The sequence below is a fragment of the Notolepis coatsorum genome, assembly GCF_963971535.1.
Source record: "Notolepis coatsorum genome assembly, chromosome: 1".
Taxonomy (NCBI): domain Eukaryota; kingdom Metazoa; phylum Chordata; class Actinopteri; order Aulopiformes; family Paralepididae; genus Notolepis; species Notolepis coatsorum.
In genome coordinates, this window is record NC_140165.1 from 240,298,529 (window position 1) to 240,319,994 (window position 21,466).

Sequence of the window (21,466 nt, forward strand, 5' to 3'; positions counted from 1 at the left end):
GATGTATCCATCAGTGGACCAATTGCATGCTTTTGCAGAGGACAAGAAGCCTTCAGTCGACTCCTTCAGACATTAAGCACCCCCCACAGCCCAAATGGAATAATAATTTAAAAGAAATATATATATATATATAATATAATATAATATAATATATATATATAATATAATATATATATTATTATTATTATTTTTTTAGTCGACCAATAGTCGACTAACGGCAAATTTTGGCCAATCCTAGTCGACCATCCAAATCCTTAGTCGGGGACAGCCCTAATATTTACACAGTTAAACAAACCATCTGAGCAAATAATATAAACATAATATCCAAGTAAAAGACAACAAGTGCGCCCTCTAGTGGCACTCACCGGTCCCTGCGTGTCAAAGAACCTGCCGATGCTGTTCCTCAGCTTGTTGAACAGCAGGGAGTAGAGGGCGGGGCTGAGCTCCAGGCCCAGCAGGTCCTTGACGTTGGTGCGAACGTGGAGGCCCACCCGGTCGTGGCCGCACACCAGCAGCGCCAGCAGCCGGTCCAGGAACCTGCTGAGCGGGGTCTCGCTGCAGGCCGAGGAGGAGCAGGAGGCGCCGGTCCCGAGGCCGGAGGCGTCGCAGGAACCCGTGGAGACCATGGAGTGCTTCCGCTCCGGCGCGGGGCCCATGGGCGGGCTATAGGTGGCGGGGCCCGGGGTGCTGCGCTGCTGGAGACACACGCCGCCCAGGGCGCACAGGAAGCCGGTCATGTTGATCCACTCCTGCTGTGGGGAGGGAGGGCACAGTGAGCGGGACCAGTACAGCAAGGCTCCATATAATAGTAATAATAATCATAATAATAATAATAATAATAATAATAATAATAATAATAACAAGAACAAGAACAAGAACAATAATAATAATAATAATAATAATAATAATAATAATAATAATAATAATAATAATAATAATAATAATAATAATAATAATAATAATACACTTTATTTGTATAGCCCCTTTCATACAAGAATCGCAGCGCAAAGTGCTTCACAGCAGTGATGTAAGATAAGATGATCCTTTATTAATGTATTAATGTAGACACAAAATAGACGGACAAAAACCTCCCGGAATTTCTTTAAATAGATTTCTGTCATTAAAATCTATGAAAATGTTATTTAAAAAAAAAATATATATACCGGTAGTAATAGAATACTTATTGATTATGACCCTTCAGGCAAGGCCGGTGGATCAGTCTTATATTAAAATCTCTACCATTTCATGACTGTTCTTTCAAAGGGAAATGAGAGGATAACACTCTGAAGCTGAAGGTTCTTCCTTCGTTTGCAGCATTAAAAGTATAATCTCCGACCACTGTATGTATGAAATTGCTGATAAACTGTCTTGTTTTATAAGCTTGTCGTCGCTGTAAATGAGGGAAACCTCAGTGTCTTACGAGTTGAAATAAAGGTTTGAAAGTAAATTAAATTTAAAAAAAGTGATCCGTTCTATAAGGACACTCTTACCTGCCCGTCGTCTGCCTTGTTTTTGGGGAAGTTGAGAATGTGTTTGGTGGTCTGCTCCCATTTTGCATAAGTGTCCTCCCAAGCCTAGACGTGTGACAGAAAGCACAGAAAACTCAATGGATGTACAACAGCAAACACATACATGTATTCAAGTAGGATCACCTTGAGCGACTGAGGAAGGTTACCTCGATGTTCCCTGGCGTGGGGTGCTCCACCCTCCTCAGCAAGGCCATCACTCTCTTCTGTAAAGTGGAGCGACCTGCCAGGACCAAGAATGATATCAGTGAGAGGGACAAGAAAGAATGATATCAGTGAGTAGGGATGCCCCCCGAAAGCCGGATCTAAACGGGAACCGGTACTAAATTAGAAAAAACCAAAGTATTGATAAGCTCCGACGTTTTCAGTTCTGCTATTGATACTCGAGACATTATGGAGTTTTTTTTCAAGGAATTTAAATGTTGCGAACTATCTCTCCTCTCTCTGTCTGCAGGAGAAGCGGGGCTGTTAGTTTACACACACTTGCGAGCGACACTCACACAAATGCCCATACGGGTACTTGGCTCCGTGCTGAAGCACGCAGCACACAGACCGAGCTCTGCGCTCATCATGGCGGAGAGAACAAAACGAATGTCTGGGTACACTTTACAAAAGTCGATGCCGACAACGCACGTTGCCACAAGTGCAATAAAATATTTGCAAGTAAGGGTGGCAATACAAGCAATTTGTCAAAACATCTGTTGTCAAAACATAACATTAGTCTGCAGAAATGCGCCGTTTTCGACTGCTTTGCTCGCAGTGTTCAATCTTCATCCACGTCCACTGCAGGTAAGCCAAGATACGGAGTTAGCTAGGCTAATAACGAATTATTACGAATAGGCTAATAAATAAAATATAATTGCTTAGCTAATTGTTTAGCTACAAATATATTTGAAAGATGACAACTTTTTATAGATCGTCAATCGTCATCAGGCTGAGGCCCACCCCTCCTCCCTCTACCACCACCGGTCCCAGCCAAGCCCAAAGTCCCTTCACCCTAGCTATAATATTTATGTATAACGTTATATATAAGAACATTGCTGCTGCTGTTGCTGAAGAAATAATATTTATTTATCATATTTATTTATTTATAATATGTATTTATAAAGTTATAAATAATAAAGCAATGTCGATTTTGTTCTTAATTAATTGTATTTCTTTCTTGCAAAATAATCAAAAAGAACCGATAAGAGTATCGATAAAGTACTGAACCGTTAAGCAGTATCGATAAGAGTAGTAGTATCGATAAAATCCGAACGATACCCATCCCTATTAGTGAGAGAGACAAGAAAGAAACGACCACTCCTTCCTCTCCTCGTTGAGAGAGAGCAGAGAGTTACAGAGATAGAGGGATGAGAACCCCGGCACTCATACGTGGAGAACCGTCCACGCCGATGACCGCGGGATGCAGTCTAAGTCCATTACCCGTGTACCGTCTCGTGTCTTCTTCCATAACTCGTCTTTAATGTGTGATGATGAGACACTGTGGTCCCAAAACCTTCTTTTTATTACCATGTCTATATTTTAATGAGGTGCTTCTGTGAGAGTCCATCACCTCTATTTTGTATTGATATCGTGTGTCCGGGTCTGATCCAGCACACAGGAAGTCTTTCCAAACTAAACTTGCTTCATCAACAAAAATAACATCATGTTGGTCACCGTTTATTTTTAACATGAAACATTACTCACCACACCTGGACAATCACATGGTCCCTTTTAGGGCTGTGCCAGTGATTGAGGATAGAACCAGCAGACAATAACACACACTGGTACCGAAGACATAGCACTGGCTTTGTTCTGCCTCCTTACATTTCACACATGAGTACTGAGCAACAGCACGTGTGCCAAGAAACGGAGGGAAGCATCATCTTTTTAAAGAAGAATTAGAAAATGTAAATGACAGCTGTCAGGGGATGAACCCAATGATTTGTTGAGGGGATGAACCCAATGATTTGTTGATCGTCTAACAATGGCATTGTAGGAGAAAATGTATAGTTTCCATACCATAAGATCATAATTACTATTGATCTACAAATCAGTGATATTAAGGTTGTATAAGGCTTTGTGTCCACCGGGGGCGTTTTTTTCAAGACGGACCGTTTTGAAAAGCAAAAAGAAAAAGCTCAGAGCGTTTTCCTGAGTCTCGCGACTGCCGCGGCTCCCCACTTGCTCGATGTTGATTGGTCGGTCGAAAAAAGTTACCTTGATGAGTGGCGCTCCTCTCCAAAAGTTTAACTAGTTTCAACTTTAGGCGCTGGGAGCGCTCCGCCCAAAAACGCTGCCGCAGAGAGCGCTAAAACGCGAGCCGCGGCGCTGGGAAAAGGAGCGCGCCTGTCGCGTCTGTAGCATAGAAATGAATGACAGAAAGGAGCTGACAACTCATAAAACGTCCCCGGTCGACACAGGCCCTAAGGACACTGTCTTCCCTTCGAGCTCTGCAACACATTAACGTTGACAGACCTCTGTGGGAAGGTTTGTGTTTATCTTCATCAAACAATATTCAAGGTAGAATGTGTACAAAAGCAGGACATGGTAACATAACCCAGAACATTAAAGCCAGGTCATCAGGACCGGGGGGGGGACTCGTCAAGAGCCCATGTCTCTTTGTCCGATGATGTAAGATTGTATGATTTGAGAGAGAACACGCCTGTTTAGACTTCTCATCTTTGTCATGTGATCAGCTGTTCTTGAATGTCTATAAATATCAATGTATTATGAAAGACCGGGCTTCTCTTTCTTCTGCCGAACGGTTCTGTTCTGTTCGGTCTTGAACTTCAGTGCTTTAAATTGAATAAACTACTGTCGATATAATTAAGACCAGCCTCGTCTACTTTCTTTAACACTTTCAGCGCCCACCAGGGGGTGCACGATTTAGTGTTTGAATGCCCAGCACCCACTTCAATGTTAGCGTTAAAAACGCCTAATCTATGTTGAAGTCATCGCTGTCATGACCAAACATACACAGAGACACAGACATGATGATGAGAGACTACAATACCCTCTTTCGGGCGTGGGTGTAAATAAAATAAATAAAATAAATAAAATAAATAAAATAAATAAAACAAATAAAATAAATAAAATAAATAAAATAAATAAAATAAATAAAATAAATAAAATAAATAAAATAAATAAAATAAATAAAATAAATAAAATAAATAAAATAAACAAAATAAAATAAAGATTGAACCCCAGCCAACAGGGTTCTAGCAGACATGGTCACCATGCTGTGTGTCTCTGACCTGTGCCCATCATGTTGCTGACGGAGGCCAGCTCACTGAAGGTGGCGTAGTTGGGCAGGATGGTCTGGACGGGCACCTCGTCGGCGGCGCTGCGGATGTCGGCCTCCTCACAGAGGTGGCGGAAGCAGGACATGGCCACCAGCACGGCCTCGGCGTCGGGGCTCCACAGGAACATGTAGAGGGACACCTCCAGCTTGGTCTGGGCCTGCCGACAGATGGGGATGCCGCTGCCCAGGGTGGCGCACTCCTGCAGGGGGGGCAGAGTGAGGAGGCATGCGGCTCATTAAGTAGAGATAATGTGACATTTAACATATTGCTATTTTACTACCTGTACCCCCCCCCCCCTCCCCCCCATGCTGCTATGATGCCTGAATTTCCCCAAGGGGATCAATAAAGGAATATCTTATCTTATCTTATCTTGTATCCATAATGCCCTTAAACGATGAATTAATACTTTTATTCATTAATATTAATAAGACACACAATGTATGTAGTTAAAGGAGGTAGATAACATTTGCATGTAGAGTAATTATAAAAAAATATATATAATAATTAAGGCTGTCAAAGTTAACGCGGTATTAGCGCGTTATCGCCCGATTCTATTAACGCCACTATTTCTTTAAACTCACGATTAACTTTTAAGAATTTTTTTGTATTTTATTTAATTTTTTACTAGACTTCACTCAGGTGTATTATTGATGCTCTCATTGATACTATGTTTGTTTCTGAAGTGGGTGCGCGCGCGCGCGTGTGTGTGTGTGTGTGTGTGTGTGTGTGTGTGTGTGTGTGTGTGTGTGTGTGTGTGTGAGAGAGAGAGGGGGGGGGGTGTGATTAATCAGCCCTTGTGTGGGTGAATGTAACAAGTTCCTAACGTTTTCTTTCCCCTATTATTTCATGCACACTTTATTCATCGTTTTAAATTATTATTTTCTTTTAAGTTATTTTGTGCATCACTCTGTTTTGAATTTGATGCAAATTTGCAATGCATGACGGGTCATCCTTTTGTGTTAAATGGCTGCATAAAGCAAGCATTTGTTGACTCGCATTAGGGCTGGGCGATATGGAAAAAAAATCATATCGCGATAACGATATGATAATGTTATCATATTTCTCGATATCGATAATTATCGAAATTGTTATAAGTATATATTAAAAAAAACATAATTTTTTTTCTTTTTTTTAAACAACATGTAACTGAGGGGTACAATTCCCTGACTGTATTGATAAGTATGGTATCATTAAACCACTACCGCTTTATGTACTTTAATTACTGGCCATACAGTACACGATATATGAATATGATGAACACTTCCCACAATGAAATCGGTTCCACACAAAGGTATAATCAAGTATTTAATGGAGCAAAAGGTACATAATATACTTTACATTATTCTTTGAATGCACTTGTAAGGCAAAGGAATGTGCGTAGGCAAATCAACAATGAATGTCCATTCTCTGGTTACGCAGGAGGTAATTATACAACCTGAATCTTAGGGAATTATATCTATGGTACACTAGTAATATAGCGGGAGATACTGGAAGGGTCCCCCTGGTTGTAAGCCAGCAGGGGTAGAAGATCTGTCGGTAGTAGAACGTCTGGTCAACGATGACTAAGGAGACTCCAGGTACAGGAGCCGGTGCAATAGCCTCTTGATCCACAGACGAATACAGCTGTTCTCCGTAGACTGTAGCTCCACAGTGAAGAAAGCTAGTCGGCCTCAGGCTCTCTGAGGCGCCGACTCGACTTGACTCCTCGCGGGGTAAATCCAACACGTGCAGGCGTCTGCGATTATCCGCTCCATAAATCACAGGACCAAAGCAAATATATTCCAGCCGCAAAGGGCTATGTAGTCGTCGGGTAGATTAATCCAGTGTACATGTCCATACGGTTCTCGTCTAGGTCTCCTCGGGTGAAAGCGCCATGTGGTCAGCCCAGCCTGGATAAGAACTCTAGCTAATACGAGGAAGCGTTGGAGATGCTGGTCACTGTAGAACTTTAACCGCACGATACACTATACACAAATAGACTATTATTGACTTAATAGAAATATGTCGCACTCAACGGTATAGCGCCAAACTCTGACAATTCAGTTATTAATTCGCACGCGGTCTCAATGCTCTATTCTGGGGCCAAACAGGCCATACTTCACCGCACGTTGTATCGTGGGTGAGGCTTCAACTTATTGGGTAACTCTTAGACTAAGTGCTTCTGTATTCACCTGCGCCGTATTTATATGCACGGTGAACAAACTAGTGCCAATCTCATTTCTGTCGCGTATCCCTGGGCAAGGCCGGGCATGTCCAGACACGTCTTGACGGTGACTTTGAACCTGACTCCGGAGGCCGGTCCCTGGCGCCGGTGGACCGCTGTCCAATAGGAGAATGAAATATTATGGTCTGTAGTAGGCTAAAGGGATATTCCGTGTATATGTACAAGGAATATACAAGGGATATCAAACGATATACAAATACTACGCAATATATATCAATAAATAAATATATATATTCGGTTTAATCTGATCCTTTGTAACACAACAGATGTATGTTTATTTTGCAGAAATTCTTTAGTGTTACATCCCCTTTTTTGGTGGACAAACCACCGCACATGTGCACCGTGACTCGTGACTGGAGTCTAGTTCTGCTAGCACACATAGCCTACTGTATACAGACGGTTTCAAACTGTATTTTAACACTTTGATTGCCTAAGGCTAAATTCATGATATACCATAGGTTGCCAGCTCTATTTGTCTATGGAGAAGTTCCCCTTCTTTGCAGGGCTATAACTTTTTAAATTCTATTGCTAAATTGCCATTATTAGGGCCCATTCAATGTCCTATATGTATTGTTCAGGGTGTATGAACGTTAAACTTTTTCATTCACATATTAATACTAAAATATGATCTAAAGTATAAGTATGTTTTCATCTCTTTCTGCAGCTTTCTCCAGAACGTGATTTATAGCCCCAAATGCATTATATTGATGATCAAATACAGTTTGATAGCAATCGGCGCGATATAAAAAAATCCAACTGGACGGACTTCTGGAAGTTACTACACGTCATCTGATGTTGACCGGATGGGCGAGGGGGCGTTTATAATTCCGTGGGCAGCGTTATACCATTCATCTAATGTGGGTCAAATGTTCATCATAGCAGTTAGTGTCGAACACGGAAATATTACACGCTAAAACTCACCCCAGTCTCCGCGGGCCGTTGGGCGATCAGCGTGGGGTAGACAGTTTTCCATTATGGGATGTAAAAATATCCGGTCCATTTCCAGCTTGTATAATAGTATATACGTCCAAATCATGTTGTTTATTGATTTATTGGCAACGGATCGCTATGTATTGTGATGAGCTAGAGTGCCGGAACCTATACCGAGTGCCCGGAAGTAATATGGGTGAACAGCACATCGTCCAAGTAACTTCCTGTTTGGCGATTGCGCCGATCGGCCACCAGATGGCGCTCTTGAACCGCTAGAGGGTTCAGTGGGGCTTTTTGGTGGGTCTCAGGCCAGCGGATGGGAAATATGAATCCGATCACAGATTTTTGAAATATTGATATCAAAGACGAGTTACGGCGTCTTCGGTAACTTGAGCATGGCGGGGAAGGACGCCTAAACTCGTCTTCTGGCAGTTAAAGTGTTAAAAGAAAGCAAACTAAATAAATGGACAAGAGAAAAATAAATCTCAATTTGGTCAGTATTGTCATTTGGACAAGCAAAGCCATTACTTTAAGTTGCAGGCAAGAAAGACAAGTCTGTCCACTGTCTCTGGTTTTAAAACTGCCCTGTTGCAGGCAAAAAAAAAAAAAAAAAAAACGATTTTTCGATTTCTTTTTAATTTCGATATTCGATATCGATTATTAAAATATATCGCTATATTTATCGTTATCGTTATATCGCCCAGCCCTAACTCGCATGTTGATAAGAGTATTAAAACTTGGAACTTGAAAAATATCCGGTTAACACCCGACGGGCAGATTAGACACATTTAAAACATTTAACATTTAAAACATAGATTATGCGTTTTTAACGCTAACATTGAAGTGGGTGGCGGCATTCAAGGGGGTAAAAAGGAAAACACGGCCGGCATCGAAAGTGTTAAGGCAAAAATAGAGTTAAATATTTTAATCGATTGACAGCACTAATAATAATACATCCACAGAGCTTTTAGAAAGGTAATAAAAGTATTGCTCCCCCCCCCCCCAAAAAAACATTGATTAATGAATGTATCATTTAAAAAAATGTGGCGGGTCCAAAATTAATGTTGTTGTTTACATGTTGCCTGATTGGATAAATTACATAATGGTGCTCTAGTGCTACAGCTAGTAGCTGAATGTTGTTTTTTTTATCCACTTTTTCTCCCCATTATTTTTTTTTCTCCCATCCCAATTTTTCATATATCAAATTCTTCCCTCCCCTGTCTTGAACGTTGCTAGACTATGCCTCCCACAGGTCGGTTGTAGTGAGGACAGAAGCCTTGCATCACGTGTCCCCTCCGGTACACGAGGAGGCAGCCTGTCGCATCTTTTCACCGCAGCAGCTCGAACTCTCAGTGGCGAGGAGTAACGCGTGGGAGGCTCACGCTGCCCCCGTCACTTACTGCTTCCGTCGCACCGGCGACACCAAACCGACCTGTAGGAGTCGCTGTCCACAACGTCAAATCCCCACCCAGCCCTCTAACACTTGCCAATTGTGTTAGTATGAACGACCGGCCAGCCGGTAGCAACGCCGAGAGCTGGGCTCGAACCCAGCGTCTCCTGCGTTAGAGGTGAGCCAATCAGCCGCCCACCTAGTAGCTGAATGTTATCTATAGCACCTTTAACACTATGCACAAGGTGCCTCAATGAATTATGAATGGCAATAGCTAATAAAATAAATAACGAGATAAACACGTATATATACGTGATTGGCCGTCAAGTGCTGGCTCCCAATCACGTATATATACGTGGATGGCCCCGGATGTGTTAACATGGTGGTAAAAGGCCTAAATGAATCATAATACATCAACTGTGTCCCAACAGTATATGATGACGCTGCTCCCAGCCTCCTGTACCTTGTTCTTCATGAGGAACTTGTTCCTGCAGATGAGGATCTCCCTCAGCCACTTGAGCACCTCTGTCCCGTTGACCATCTGGTGGCCAATCAGCTTGCGGCAGATGAGGAAGAGCACCTGGGAGCTGTGAGGACGGAAGACACCGGGTCAGAGAGACACCGCGGTCAGAGACACCGCGGTCACTGGGGCTGCTAGGCAAAACTCTCAGGGTTCTTCCTGCCAATTACACTTGTTCTTGGCCACGCAGGGCCGACAGAGGAGAGAGGGAGAAACGGGAGGCGAAGAAGGGAAGACATGCGGCATATGGTCACCGGGTCCGGGAAACGAACCCGGGACGACCGCTTGGCGACTCAGCGCGCTATGTGGAGTGCTACTGGAGCGCCCATGCCAATTACACTCTTAAAGTCAGCCCACCTTAACCCTTACACTACAGAAGGTTAACCCTTTCACTACCACAGTACAACGGGTTACCCCTTTCACTACCACACTACAAAGGGTTAAACATTTTCATATTAAATAATACCATTTGAATTTTGATTATTTCAAATTTTAGAACATTAAATTTTTCTTGCTGGCATTTTTGTTGCAATAGCCATTCAAGGTATTCACGCTCTGTAAGCAATTCTCTGTATACTCGTCTCCACTGATGCCAGCTGGGTCTGCCTTTCCAGCCAAATACACAAATGCAATGCTCACACTGGAAGTGATGCATGCGTAGCAAATGACGCATGTCAAATGCGGGTGAGCAGAGCCGGTTCAGCCAAAGCAAGTGATCGGGGGATCTGCGGTTTGTAAAAACACTGATTATTACCACCGGTCACCACAGGTGTCACCAAATCCACCAAACAGACCGTCTTCAGGATTAACACTTTAATGTATGTTCCAACTGCCTCAATGAAAATGTGAAATGGACTGTTCATGCTGTCCCTGTGAAATGTAAGGGAGGTCCCGTTAAGTTGTTGGTTTGTTTTGCACCATTGCCATCAAGACAACAGGGGGCGCACAGACTACATTGCTGTGATACAACATCGCTATTCGGTTGTTAAGTCGTGACGGATCGACCTTCCAATAAACCGTTTCCGGGGACTAAGCTTCCTGCATTGGCCGAGGCTCTGGTCTGTTCAACACGCCTCAGTGCTGGTGTCCCTGGTTGTTTTAATGGATCAGAGTCATAAAACACTGTTAGGGGCCTGCGCTCCTAGTATCTCCTGCTGTCTGAAGCAGAGCGCTTGGCCCCGACATGAATATACATCAGACTTATCAACTGAATGGTGTCAGAACCTGCCCTCTATGGTGACAGAATGTGCACTCTATGGTGACAGAGCCTGCACTCTATGGTGACAAAACACATGCACTCTATGGTGACAGAATGTGCACTCTAGGGTGACAGAACGCACACTCTATGGTGACAGAACGTGCACTCTATGGTGACAAAACACATGCACTCTATGGTGACAGAATGTGCACTGGTGACAGAGCCTGCACTCTATGGTGACAAAACACATGCACTCTAGGGTGACAGAACGCACACTCTATGGTGACAGAACGTGCACTCTATGGTGACAAAACACATGCACTCTATGGTGACAAAACACATGCACTCTATGATGACACAATGGCTCCGACCACAATAACTATGAAACAAGAGCCTATCCGCACTGTGAGGACAGTACAGACCACACTGTGAAGACAGTACAGACCACAGACCACACTGAGGACAGTACAGACCACACTGTGAAGACAGTACAGACCACACTGTGAAGACAGTACAGACCACACTGAGGACAGTACAGACCACACTGTGAAGACAGTACAGACCACACTGTGAGGACAGTACAGACCACACTGAGGACAGTACAGACCACACTGTGAAGACAGTACAGACCACACTGAGGACAGTACAGACCACACTGTGAAGACAGTACAGACCACACTGTGAAGACAGTACAGACCACACTGTGAAGACAGTACAGACCACACTGAGGACAGTACAGACCACACTGTGAAGACAGTACAGACCACACTGTGAGGACAGTACAGACCACACTGAGGACAGTACAGACCACACTGTGAAGACAGTACAGACCACACTGAGGACAGTACAGACCACACTGTGAAGACAGTACAGACCACACTGTGAGGACAGTACAGACCACACTGTGAAGACAGTACAGACCACACTGTGAGGACAGTACAGACCACACTGTGAAGACAGTACAGACCACACTGTGAAGACAGTACAGACCACACTGTGAGGACAGTACAGACCACACTGTGAAGACAGACCACACTGTGAAGACAGTACAGACCACACTGTGAAGACAGTACAGACCACACTGTGAGGACAGTACAGACCACACTGTGAAGACAGTACAGACCACACTGTGAAGACAGTACAGACCACACTGTGAAGACAGTACAGACCACACTGTGAAGACAGTACAGACCACACTGTGAAGACAGTACAGACCACACTGAAGACAGTACATACCACACTGTGAAGACAGTACAGACCACACTGTGAAGACAGTACAGACCACACTGTGAGGACAGTACAGACCACACTGTGAGGACAGTACAGACCACACTGTGAAGACAGTACAGACCACACTGTGAAGACAGTACAGACCACACTGTGAAGACAGTACAGACCACACTGTGAAGACAGTACAGACCACACTGAGGACAGTACAGACCACACTGTGAGGACAGTACAGACCACACTGTGAGGACAGTACAGACCACACTGTGAAGACAGTACAGACCACACTGTGAAGACAGTACAGACCACACTGTGAAGACAGTACAGACCACACTGTGAAGACAGTACAGACCACACTGTGAAGACAGTACAGACCACACTGTGAGGACAGTACAGACCACACTGTGAAGACAGTACAGACCACACTGTGAAGACAGTACAGACCACACTGTGAAGACAGTACAGACCACAGACCACACTGTGAAGACAGTACAGACCACACTGTGAAGACAGTACAGACCACAGACCACACTGTGAGGACAGTACAGACCACACTGTGAAGACAGTACAGACCACACTGAAGACAGTACAGACCACACTGTGAAGACAGTACAGACCACACTGTGAAGACAGTACAGACCACACTGTGAAGACAGTACAGACCACAGACCACACTGAGGACAGTACAGACCACACTGTGAAGACAGTACAGACCACACTGAAGACAGTACAGACCACACTGTGAAGACAGTACAGACCACACTGTGAAGACAGTACAGACCACACTGTGAAGACAGTACAGACCACACTGTGAAGACAGTACAGACCACACTGAAGACAGTACAGACCACAGACCACACTGTGAAGACAGTACAGACCACACTGTGAAGACAGTACAGACCACACTGTGAAGACAGTACAGACCACACTGTGAAGACAGTACAGACCACACTGTGAAGACAGTACAGACCACACTGTGAAGACAGTACAGACCACACTGTGAGGACAGTACAGACCACACTGTGAGGACAGTACAGACCACACTGTGAAGACAGTACAGACCACACTGTGAAGACAGTACAGACCACACTGTGAGGACAGTACAGACCACACTGTGAAGACAGTACAGACCACACTGTGAGGACAGTACAGACCACACTGTGAAGACAGTACAGACCACACTGTGAAGACAGTACAGACCACACTGTGAGGACAGTACAGACCACACTGTGAAGACAGTACAGACCACACTGTGAAGACAGTACAGACCACACTGTGAAGACAGTACAGACCACACTGTGAAGACAGTACAGACCACACTGTGAGGACAGTACAGACCACACTGTGAAGACAGTACAGACCACACTGTGAGGACAGTACAGACCACACTGTGAAGACAGTACAGACCACACTGTGAAGACAGTACAGACCACACTGTGAAGACAGTACAGACCACACTGTGAAGACAGTACAGACCACACTGTGAGGACAGTACAGACCACACTGTGAGGACAGTACAGACCACACTGTGAAGACAGTACAGACTGCACGGAGTCAGACGGGCTATGAGAGGTACCTGATGTCCCAGAAGGTCTCGATGGGGGCGTCGTCGTTCCACAGCTCTATGGTCTCAGGCTGGTGCAGCACCAACAGAGCCTGGAGACAGAGAGCAGGGGTTAGAGGTCAGTAACAGGAGACAGGGACCAGGGGTTAGAGGTCAGTAACAGGAGACAGGGACCAGGGGTTAGAGGTCAGTAACAGGAGACAGAGACCAGGGGTTAGAGGTCAGTAACAGGAGACAGGGACCAGGGGTTAGAGGTCAGTAACAGGAGACAGAGACCAGGGGTTAGAGGTCAGTAACAGGAGACAGGGACCAGGGGTTAGAGGTCAGTAACAGGAGACAGAGACCAGGGGTTAGAGGTCAGTAACAGGAGACAGGGACCAGGGGTTAGAGGTCAGTAACAGGAGACAGAGACCAGGGGTTAGAGGTCAGTAACAGGAGACAGGGACCAGGGGTTAGAGGTCAGTAACAGGAGACAGAGACCAGGGGTTAGAGGTCAATAACAGGAGACAGAGACCAGGGGTTAGAGGTCAGTAACAGGAGACAGAGACCAGGGGTTAGAGGTCAATAACAGGAGACAGAGAGCAGGGGTTAGAGGTCAGTAACGGGAGACAGAGACCAGGGGTTAGAGGTCAATAACAGGAGACAGAGACCAGGGGTTAGAGGTCAGTAACGGGAGACAGAGACCAGGGGTTAGAGGTCAATAACAGGAGACAGAGACCAGGGGTTAGAGGTCAATAACAGGAGTCGCTGCTCCCCTGTAATATATGTAACACTAGCTACACATCAGAGCCGGGCCACTTATTTGTCAAACGTTCACCCTGAAGGTGATGAAATGGTCCAATTTGTCAACATATCAGAGTAATCTGCTTTTTGGACGCCAACGTGTTGAATAGAATGAAGTAATAGTAAATAACAATTTAAATGTTCTAATGAATACGTCAGCATCCGGAGAGCAAAGACTCTCCATTAAAGTTTTGACAAATTGGACCATTTCAAAAGCTTTGGGGAGAGTGTTTAAAGGTGCTATAGATAACATTCAGCCTCTAGGTGTCACACTAGAGCACCAGCATGTAATTTAACACTTTCTTTGCCAGGCTTATGTACATCATTATACCGTCCTCTGCCAGCTCTATTTGTCTATGGAGAAGTTCCCCTTCTTTGCAGGGCTATAACTTTTTTTATTGTATTGCTAAATTGACATTACTATGGCCCATTCAACGTCAATTATCTATCGTTCAGGATGTGGGAACGTTATACTTTTTCATTCACATATTCATACTAAAATACGGTCTAAAGTATAAATATGTTTTTATCGTTTTCTGCAGCATTCTCCAGAACGTGATTTATAGCCCTAAATGCATTATATTGATGATCAAATACAGCTTGATAGCGATCGGCGCGAGATAAAAAAATTCAAATGGACGTGCTTCTAGAAGTTACTACTTATCTGATGTTGACCGGATGGGGGGGGGGTCGTTTATAATTCCGTGGCCAACGTTAGATGATTCATCTAGTGTGGGTGATATGATCATTAGAGCAGTTTGTATCGAACACGGTCAAAAAAAACGCTGAAACTTACCCCAGTCTCCTCGGGCCGTTGGGCGATGAGCGTGGAGCAAAAATATTCCTATTATGGGATGTTGAAATATGCGATCCATCTCCAGGTTGTATAATAGTATATACGTCTAAATCATGTTGTTTATCGAGTTATTGGTAACGGATCGCTATCCATTGTGTCGCGCTCGAGTCCCGGGACCTATAGCGAGTGATCGGACCGAATTTGGACGAGCACCAGTTTCCGTTTCCGGTTTGGGCGATCCGCCGATCGGCCACCAGATGGCGCTCTTGAACCGTTGGAGAGTTGAGAGGGGATCAACAGTAGATCTCAAGTCTCCGGGGTAGAAATATGATTGCGATCACAGATTTTTGAAATATTGATCTCAATGACGTGTTACGGCGTCATTGGCAGAATGAGCAAGGCGGGGAATGACGAGTTTAGGCGTCCTTGGCGGAGAAAGTGTTAACCAATCAGGTGCATTCCACGTGGGGAAATGGGAAGTAGCGAGGGGATGCATGCGATATGAAAACAACAACAGTAATTTTGGACCCGCCAAGATGTTTTACTCAATAAACTTTTGGGGGGGAAAGGCAATCATTTTATTCTGCACCTTTCTAAAAGCTCTGGATGTATTATTTATTTTTAAATGTTGTTTGTAGGTTTTTATTGATTTTTGCTACCGGGCAGTCCGGTAGAGAGAGAGAGAGAGAGAGAGAGAGAGAGAGAGGAGGAATGGGAGATAGACCGGGGAAGACATTCGGCAAGGATCACCGGGTCCGGGAGTCGAACCCGGGTCGGCCGTGTTGCACCGTAGTGCCGTATGCGGTGCGCCACTCGGGGGCCCTGTATTATTTATTTTTAAATGATTACTCTACGTATACTATACTATAGCACCTTTAACAAACACGTGGCCTGCCTTTCATGTATAGGTGTTGGAGTATGAACAATGTTATTATATATACACCGTCACCCTCGGGGCTCACGTTCATCTCCATCAACATTAATTTGCCCGGCTGTGAAATGTAGCGTAGCATTACATATCAAAGCCAGGGAGCAGTGAGAGACGGAAGCAGGGAGACGTCCCTCTAAGTCAGGGTGGAGCAGCAATTCTTCCCAACAACGCAATAACTTGATACATTGTAAGTTATTGTAACATCTCACATCTCGACCGTAGCTGGATTCAATTCAGCGCACCACGTACAGCGCTGCGGCGCAACGCGGCCGCCCCGGGTTCGACTCCCGGAATCCGGCGACCTTTGCCGAATGTCTTCCCCCGTCTATCTCCCATACTTCCTCTCTCTCTCTCTCTACCGGACAGGCCGGTAACAAAAACCAATAAAATAGGTATCTACCAAAAACATAATTTTATAAAGAAATAAAGAAATAAAGAATGATTCCAACTTCAAAGTTGTTCGCGGGGGGAAATATTAGCAAGACATCTTTTACTTTGGTGATGGAGGAATTGTAATGGAGGAAGAACAGAGTAGTGTGATGGAGGAAGAACAGAGCAGCGTAATGGAGGAAGAACAGAGCAGAGTGATGGAGGAATGGTAAATGGCTGCTTTTTTATATAGCGCTTTTATCCAAAGCGCTTTACAATTTGTTACTCACATTTTACCCATTCATTCACAAATTCACTCACACATTCACACACAGACGGCGGAGGCAACCATGCAAGGTGCCAACCAGCTCAAGAACAGAGCAGTGTGATGGAGGAAGAACAGAGCAGTGTGATGGAGGAAGAACAGAGCAGTGTGATGGAGGAAGAACAGAGCAGTGTGATGGAGGAAGAACAGAGCAGTGTGATGGAGGAAGAACAGAGCAGTGTGATGGAGGAAGAACAGAGCAGTGTGATGGAGGAAGAACAGAGCAGTGTGATGAAGGAAGAACAGAGCAGTGTGATGGAGGAAGAACAGAGCAGAGTGATGGAGGAAGAACAGAGCAGTGTGATGGAGGAAGAACAGAGCAGTGTGATGGAGGAAGAACAGAGCAGTGTGATGGAGGAAGAACAGAGCAGAGTGATGGAGGAAGAACAGAGCAGAGTGATGGAGGAAGAACAGAGCAGAGTGATGGAGGAAGAACAGAGCCGCGTGACAGAATGAGGAGGGTGTGAAGAGACGCGTGCTGACCTCCATGGCCTCCTGGGGCAGCTGCGCGGTGCTGGTGAGGGGCACCAGCTGCACCAGGCCCGTGATGAGCTCCGCCGTGCTGCTCTGGATCTCCGGAGCCTGCTTCACCGGGTTCTAACAAACACAAGACACACACACACACACACACACACACACAAAGACACACACACACGCAGACACACATGCACACGCACACACAGACACACACACAAGCAAAGACACACACACACACGCAGACACACACACACAAGCAAAGACACACACACAAGCAAAGACACACATGCAAAGACAAACTTAGAAGATCGCTAACAACTAAGTCCCATTTTCATAGTCGATTCTATGACTATACTATTTCTTTTTCCTCCAACGCTGAATGCATTATTTCCTGAAAAATTATAAGCGTATCTTTTTGTAAGCGCTAGATTTAGAGCTCCTCATGCAAGATTGCCTGTAGGAAACACAATTTTAAAGATCCGTTGATTAAATCAACTGATCGATTCGTTGACAATGTTTGTCAGGTTCCATGTTCAAAAGTTACAATTTTATTTATTCAAATGTTTATATTTATTTGAACAGCCGTGTGGGATATTTGTAGATATCCTGATGAAGAATGTCTCAGTCAACCGAGGCTTGGATAATAACAAGGTTTATTAACCAAACAGATAGAATACATAGAGAGAATGGCTGAGGCTCTCGCCCCAGGTGATCAGCTGAAATTACCCAGGTAAGAAGCCTTGATTGTGGTCAGGAAGAGCCCTTTATAGTTCAACAAAGGGGGTGTGTGGTCCCATTTGATAGGTCAGATGGGGGGGAGGGGGTACAGGTTTGGGGGACACAGGGGAGGGGGGTGTCTTATTCCACAGAGAGGGGAGGGGGGCACAGGTAAAGGGAACACAGGGGAGGGGGATATATTTACATGAGGACATATTATACCACAATACTCACTTTTCTTTCTTATAATGTGGGTGAGATTAATGTATAATATACCAGGATTGTTTGGAACAGGTAAAAGTGGGGATAATAGTTTAAAAATAGAATTATTTACATACATGATTAATAGAATTATTTACATACATGATTCATGACATGATCGACTGGACTGCGGTCTGTGTTATTTTGATATCAGAGATGTGGGAATAGATATCACCCTTTTCTTTTATTAATCGCTCAAAATACCTATATCAATGAGTGGTCCTCATCTCTGATATCAAACAACAATTAACATAATCATTAGAAGCTATCGCTGTGCAAATATCTTGGCATACCTTCAGTCGTTCATGTCGTGACTCTGGGGAGCTAATGTGATCGTTGTGCATACAGGCATCGTAATAAACCAATTAAATACATGCACTGTCTGTGTGGTCAGAGTGCACAGGGTGAAAAAACAAAATTGTGTTCATAATTATTAGGAATCGGATTTACACATAAGGCTAATGTGTACAAAAACATTTTAACAACCGTTAACCTGGTGGTTAATAAAACTGACATGATTGATTATGGGAAACTGTTCACAAATATATATATATATTTTTGCACATTTTGTGATGATTCTTGATGAAATTACTTAGGATCCAGTTGTATTTAATCTGAGTTTGAGTGTCACTTTCATCTGTGATTGCCTCAGCTTTGTTGGTTTTTACTTAGAATCAGGCAATTTTCTCCATTTCTTCTCTATAAATGAGGAGATAAAACGTCTTATGCATCGCTTCTGTATGTAATTCTAGTGCATATACTATCAATGGTTCACCATACAGGTGCAAAACAACGTTACATGTCCTCTTCTATGAGAGAATAAAACAACTGATTCTTTCTTGTCTGACAATACAATTTTGTAACCTAAGTAATTCTAATGTGATGTAATGTGATCATGTGGTCACTTCTTCCTTCAGCAATACATTTTAGCTCATTATTACTAACCATTGTTAATGCTTTCTCATTGATTTCTTTTCATCACATCCCTAGTTCATCGTTTTGCAGATACATATTCACTGTTTTGCATCTCGCCTCAGAGCCAGATCTGTAAATACAAACACATTGTTCTGTGGTGCATACTATCAATGGTCAAAACAAACTTGGTGTCTTGGAACAATCCAACTGGTTCTGCCCTGTTTAACAATACCATTTTGCAATGTGACTCTGTGATCATTTCTCATTGTCATTATAAAATTGGTTAATGCAATCTTACTGATTGTATTTCATCATATTCCTAGTCAATAATTTTCCAGATACATATGAACTCTGTGAAACAGTTCTTGTTTGTGAATCTGACAGTTGCTGTGAAGTGTTGATCATCTGTTCTCGGTCTGTCGTGTGGCAGGGCCAATACATACATAACAATGTGGACAATGTGTGTTCAGAAGTATCTTGTTCCACAGGTCTCTGATGATGTCTCTTCTTGACGATGCAGTCGGGAATATTCACTGGTCGTCGTTCATTCAGAGGGGGCCTACAGGAGGTCGCCGTCCGCTCCCTGTGTACCTTGTCAAGGGTCACCGGTAGCAGTCAACTATAGTGGTCTTTTCCTGCAGCCTATGTTGTTCTCCATCACCACCACACATCCGCCACTGTGCTCACGCTTGGCTCCCATCAGGCCCAGAGACATGGTGGTCAGGGCGTTTTTGAATGTGTTGTGCTGGTTTCGCTGTCCTCTCCTCGTCATTGCGGTACCACTTGATGGGGGGCGAGGGCCCGCCGGTGTAGTGGCTAGTCAGTAGGACGCTCTCTCTCACACGGATGACAATCTTGTCATGGGAATCCACCTTGATGGTCGGGGCTTTGGTTCCCATCTGCAGGTGATGGGTTTGGTCTGCAGTGCCGGGGTGGAGGCCGTCAAAGGTTGATCTCCTCTTCGTCAGTGTCTCCTTGGTCAGTCTCCTTCGTGGTCCTCTGCTCCACTTTCTTGGGGATGTCTGTGGGCTGGGTTGGATGGTTCTCCCGCGGTTGTTGTCGTCGCCTCTGGTTGTGTCCGCAGCTTCGTGGTTCAGGTCACGCGTCGTCTCACTCGTCCTGTCCTCTCACCAATTCGTGATCTGAGGGTGATAAACACTGCCTTAGAAAACTCCTCACATAAATGATTCAACGCCTTTCTGCTAAAGTGGAAAATCATTTTGGGATTAATTCAATTCATTGTAAATAAAATCACTTAATTGACAATAGGAAATGCAAACCAATTGCATTAGCAGTGATAAAATCACTTAATTGACAATAGGAAATGCAAACCAATTGCATTAGCAGTGATAAAATCACTTAATTGACAATAGGAAATGCAAGCCAATTGCATTAGCAGTGATTCCTTACGTCAAGAAGGTCACATTCACTACAATTTTATCAGATCTTGTATCTAACTAGATCTTCCAGCATTACACTTTAAATAAAATTTGTAAATGAATGGCCAAAGTTTTGAATCAGATAAAATAGCTCCTTGTCTTCATATTCTGATGGTCTTAAATTGAAGTTGATCTTACCTCAGGCCGCGTACGATGGTGTGCTTCTTCAAGATACTTACCTAGCCATGACTTCTCGGTTGTTCTTCACATCTCAGTGTGGCTCATCATAGCATAGCATGGGGAAAAAACATAAAATCTAGGTAGCCAGTTAATTTTGCATGAAAAACAATCATTTCTTATCATCTAACCCTAACTAACCTTACTGTCATGCATTTGTCCTAATAAACTAATCTACACTGTAGCACTCAACACTTTGATGACCATTGTTACTCAGCGGATAGAGGTGTGCCTTGCCTGATGTCCTGTCGTACAGAACCTGTGAGTCGCTTTGGATAAAAGTGTCAGCTAAATGATCAATGTTGTTGATATCTTGTACATTTAGATAATTGTGCTGCAATTTTGGTGGTTGATAATTTTGCAGTCATGGAAAGTATTAGTTGTTAAAAGAATAGTCTAAGGAAAGTCAT

At 44.0% G+C, this 21,466-nt stretch overlaps 1 protein-coding gene across 2 annotated transcripts in view; it reads right to left on the bottom strand.

The window, feature by feature from the left end:
• Positions 1-21,466, bottom strand: part of nf1a (neurofibromin 1a) — a 255,630-nt gene that overhangs the window by 148,427 nt on the left and 85,737 nt on the right. Inside the window, exons 14-20 of one of the 2 annotated variants that reach the window (XM_084328075.1) lie at positions 17,554-17,667; positions 13,879-13,958; positions 9,821-9,944; positions 4,766-5,012; positions 1,676-1,749; positions 1,491-1,574; positions 366-749 (exon numbers count right to left, since the gene is read on the bottom strand). In XM_084328075.1, the coding sequence (XP_084184201.1) occupies positions 366-749; positions 1,491-1,574; positions 1,676-1,749; positions 4,766-5,012; positions 9,821-9,944; positions 13,879-13,958; positions 17,554-17,667 (1,107 nt within the window). Of the gene's footprint in view, positions 1-365; positions 753-1,490; positions 1,575-1,675; positions 1,750-4,765; positions 5,013-9,820; positions 9,945-13,878; positions 13,959-17,553; positions 17,668-21,466 lie in introns of both variants that reach the window. The other variant, XM_084328074.1, reaches the window with a different exon arrangement.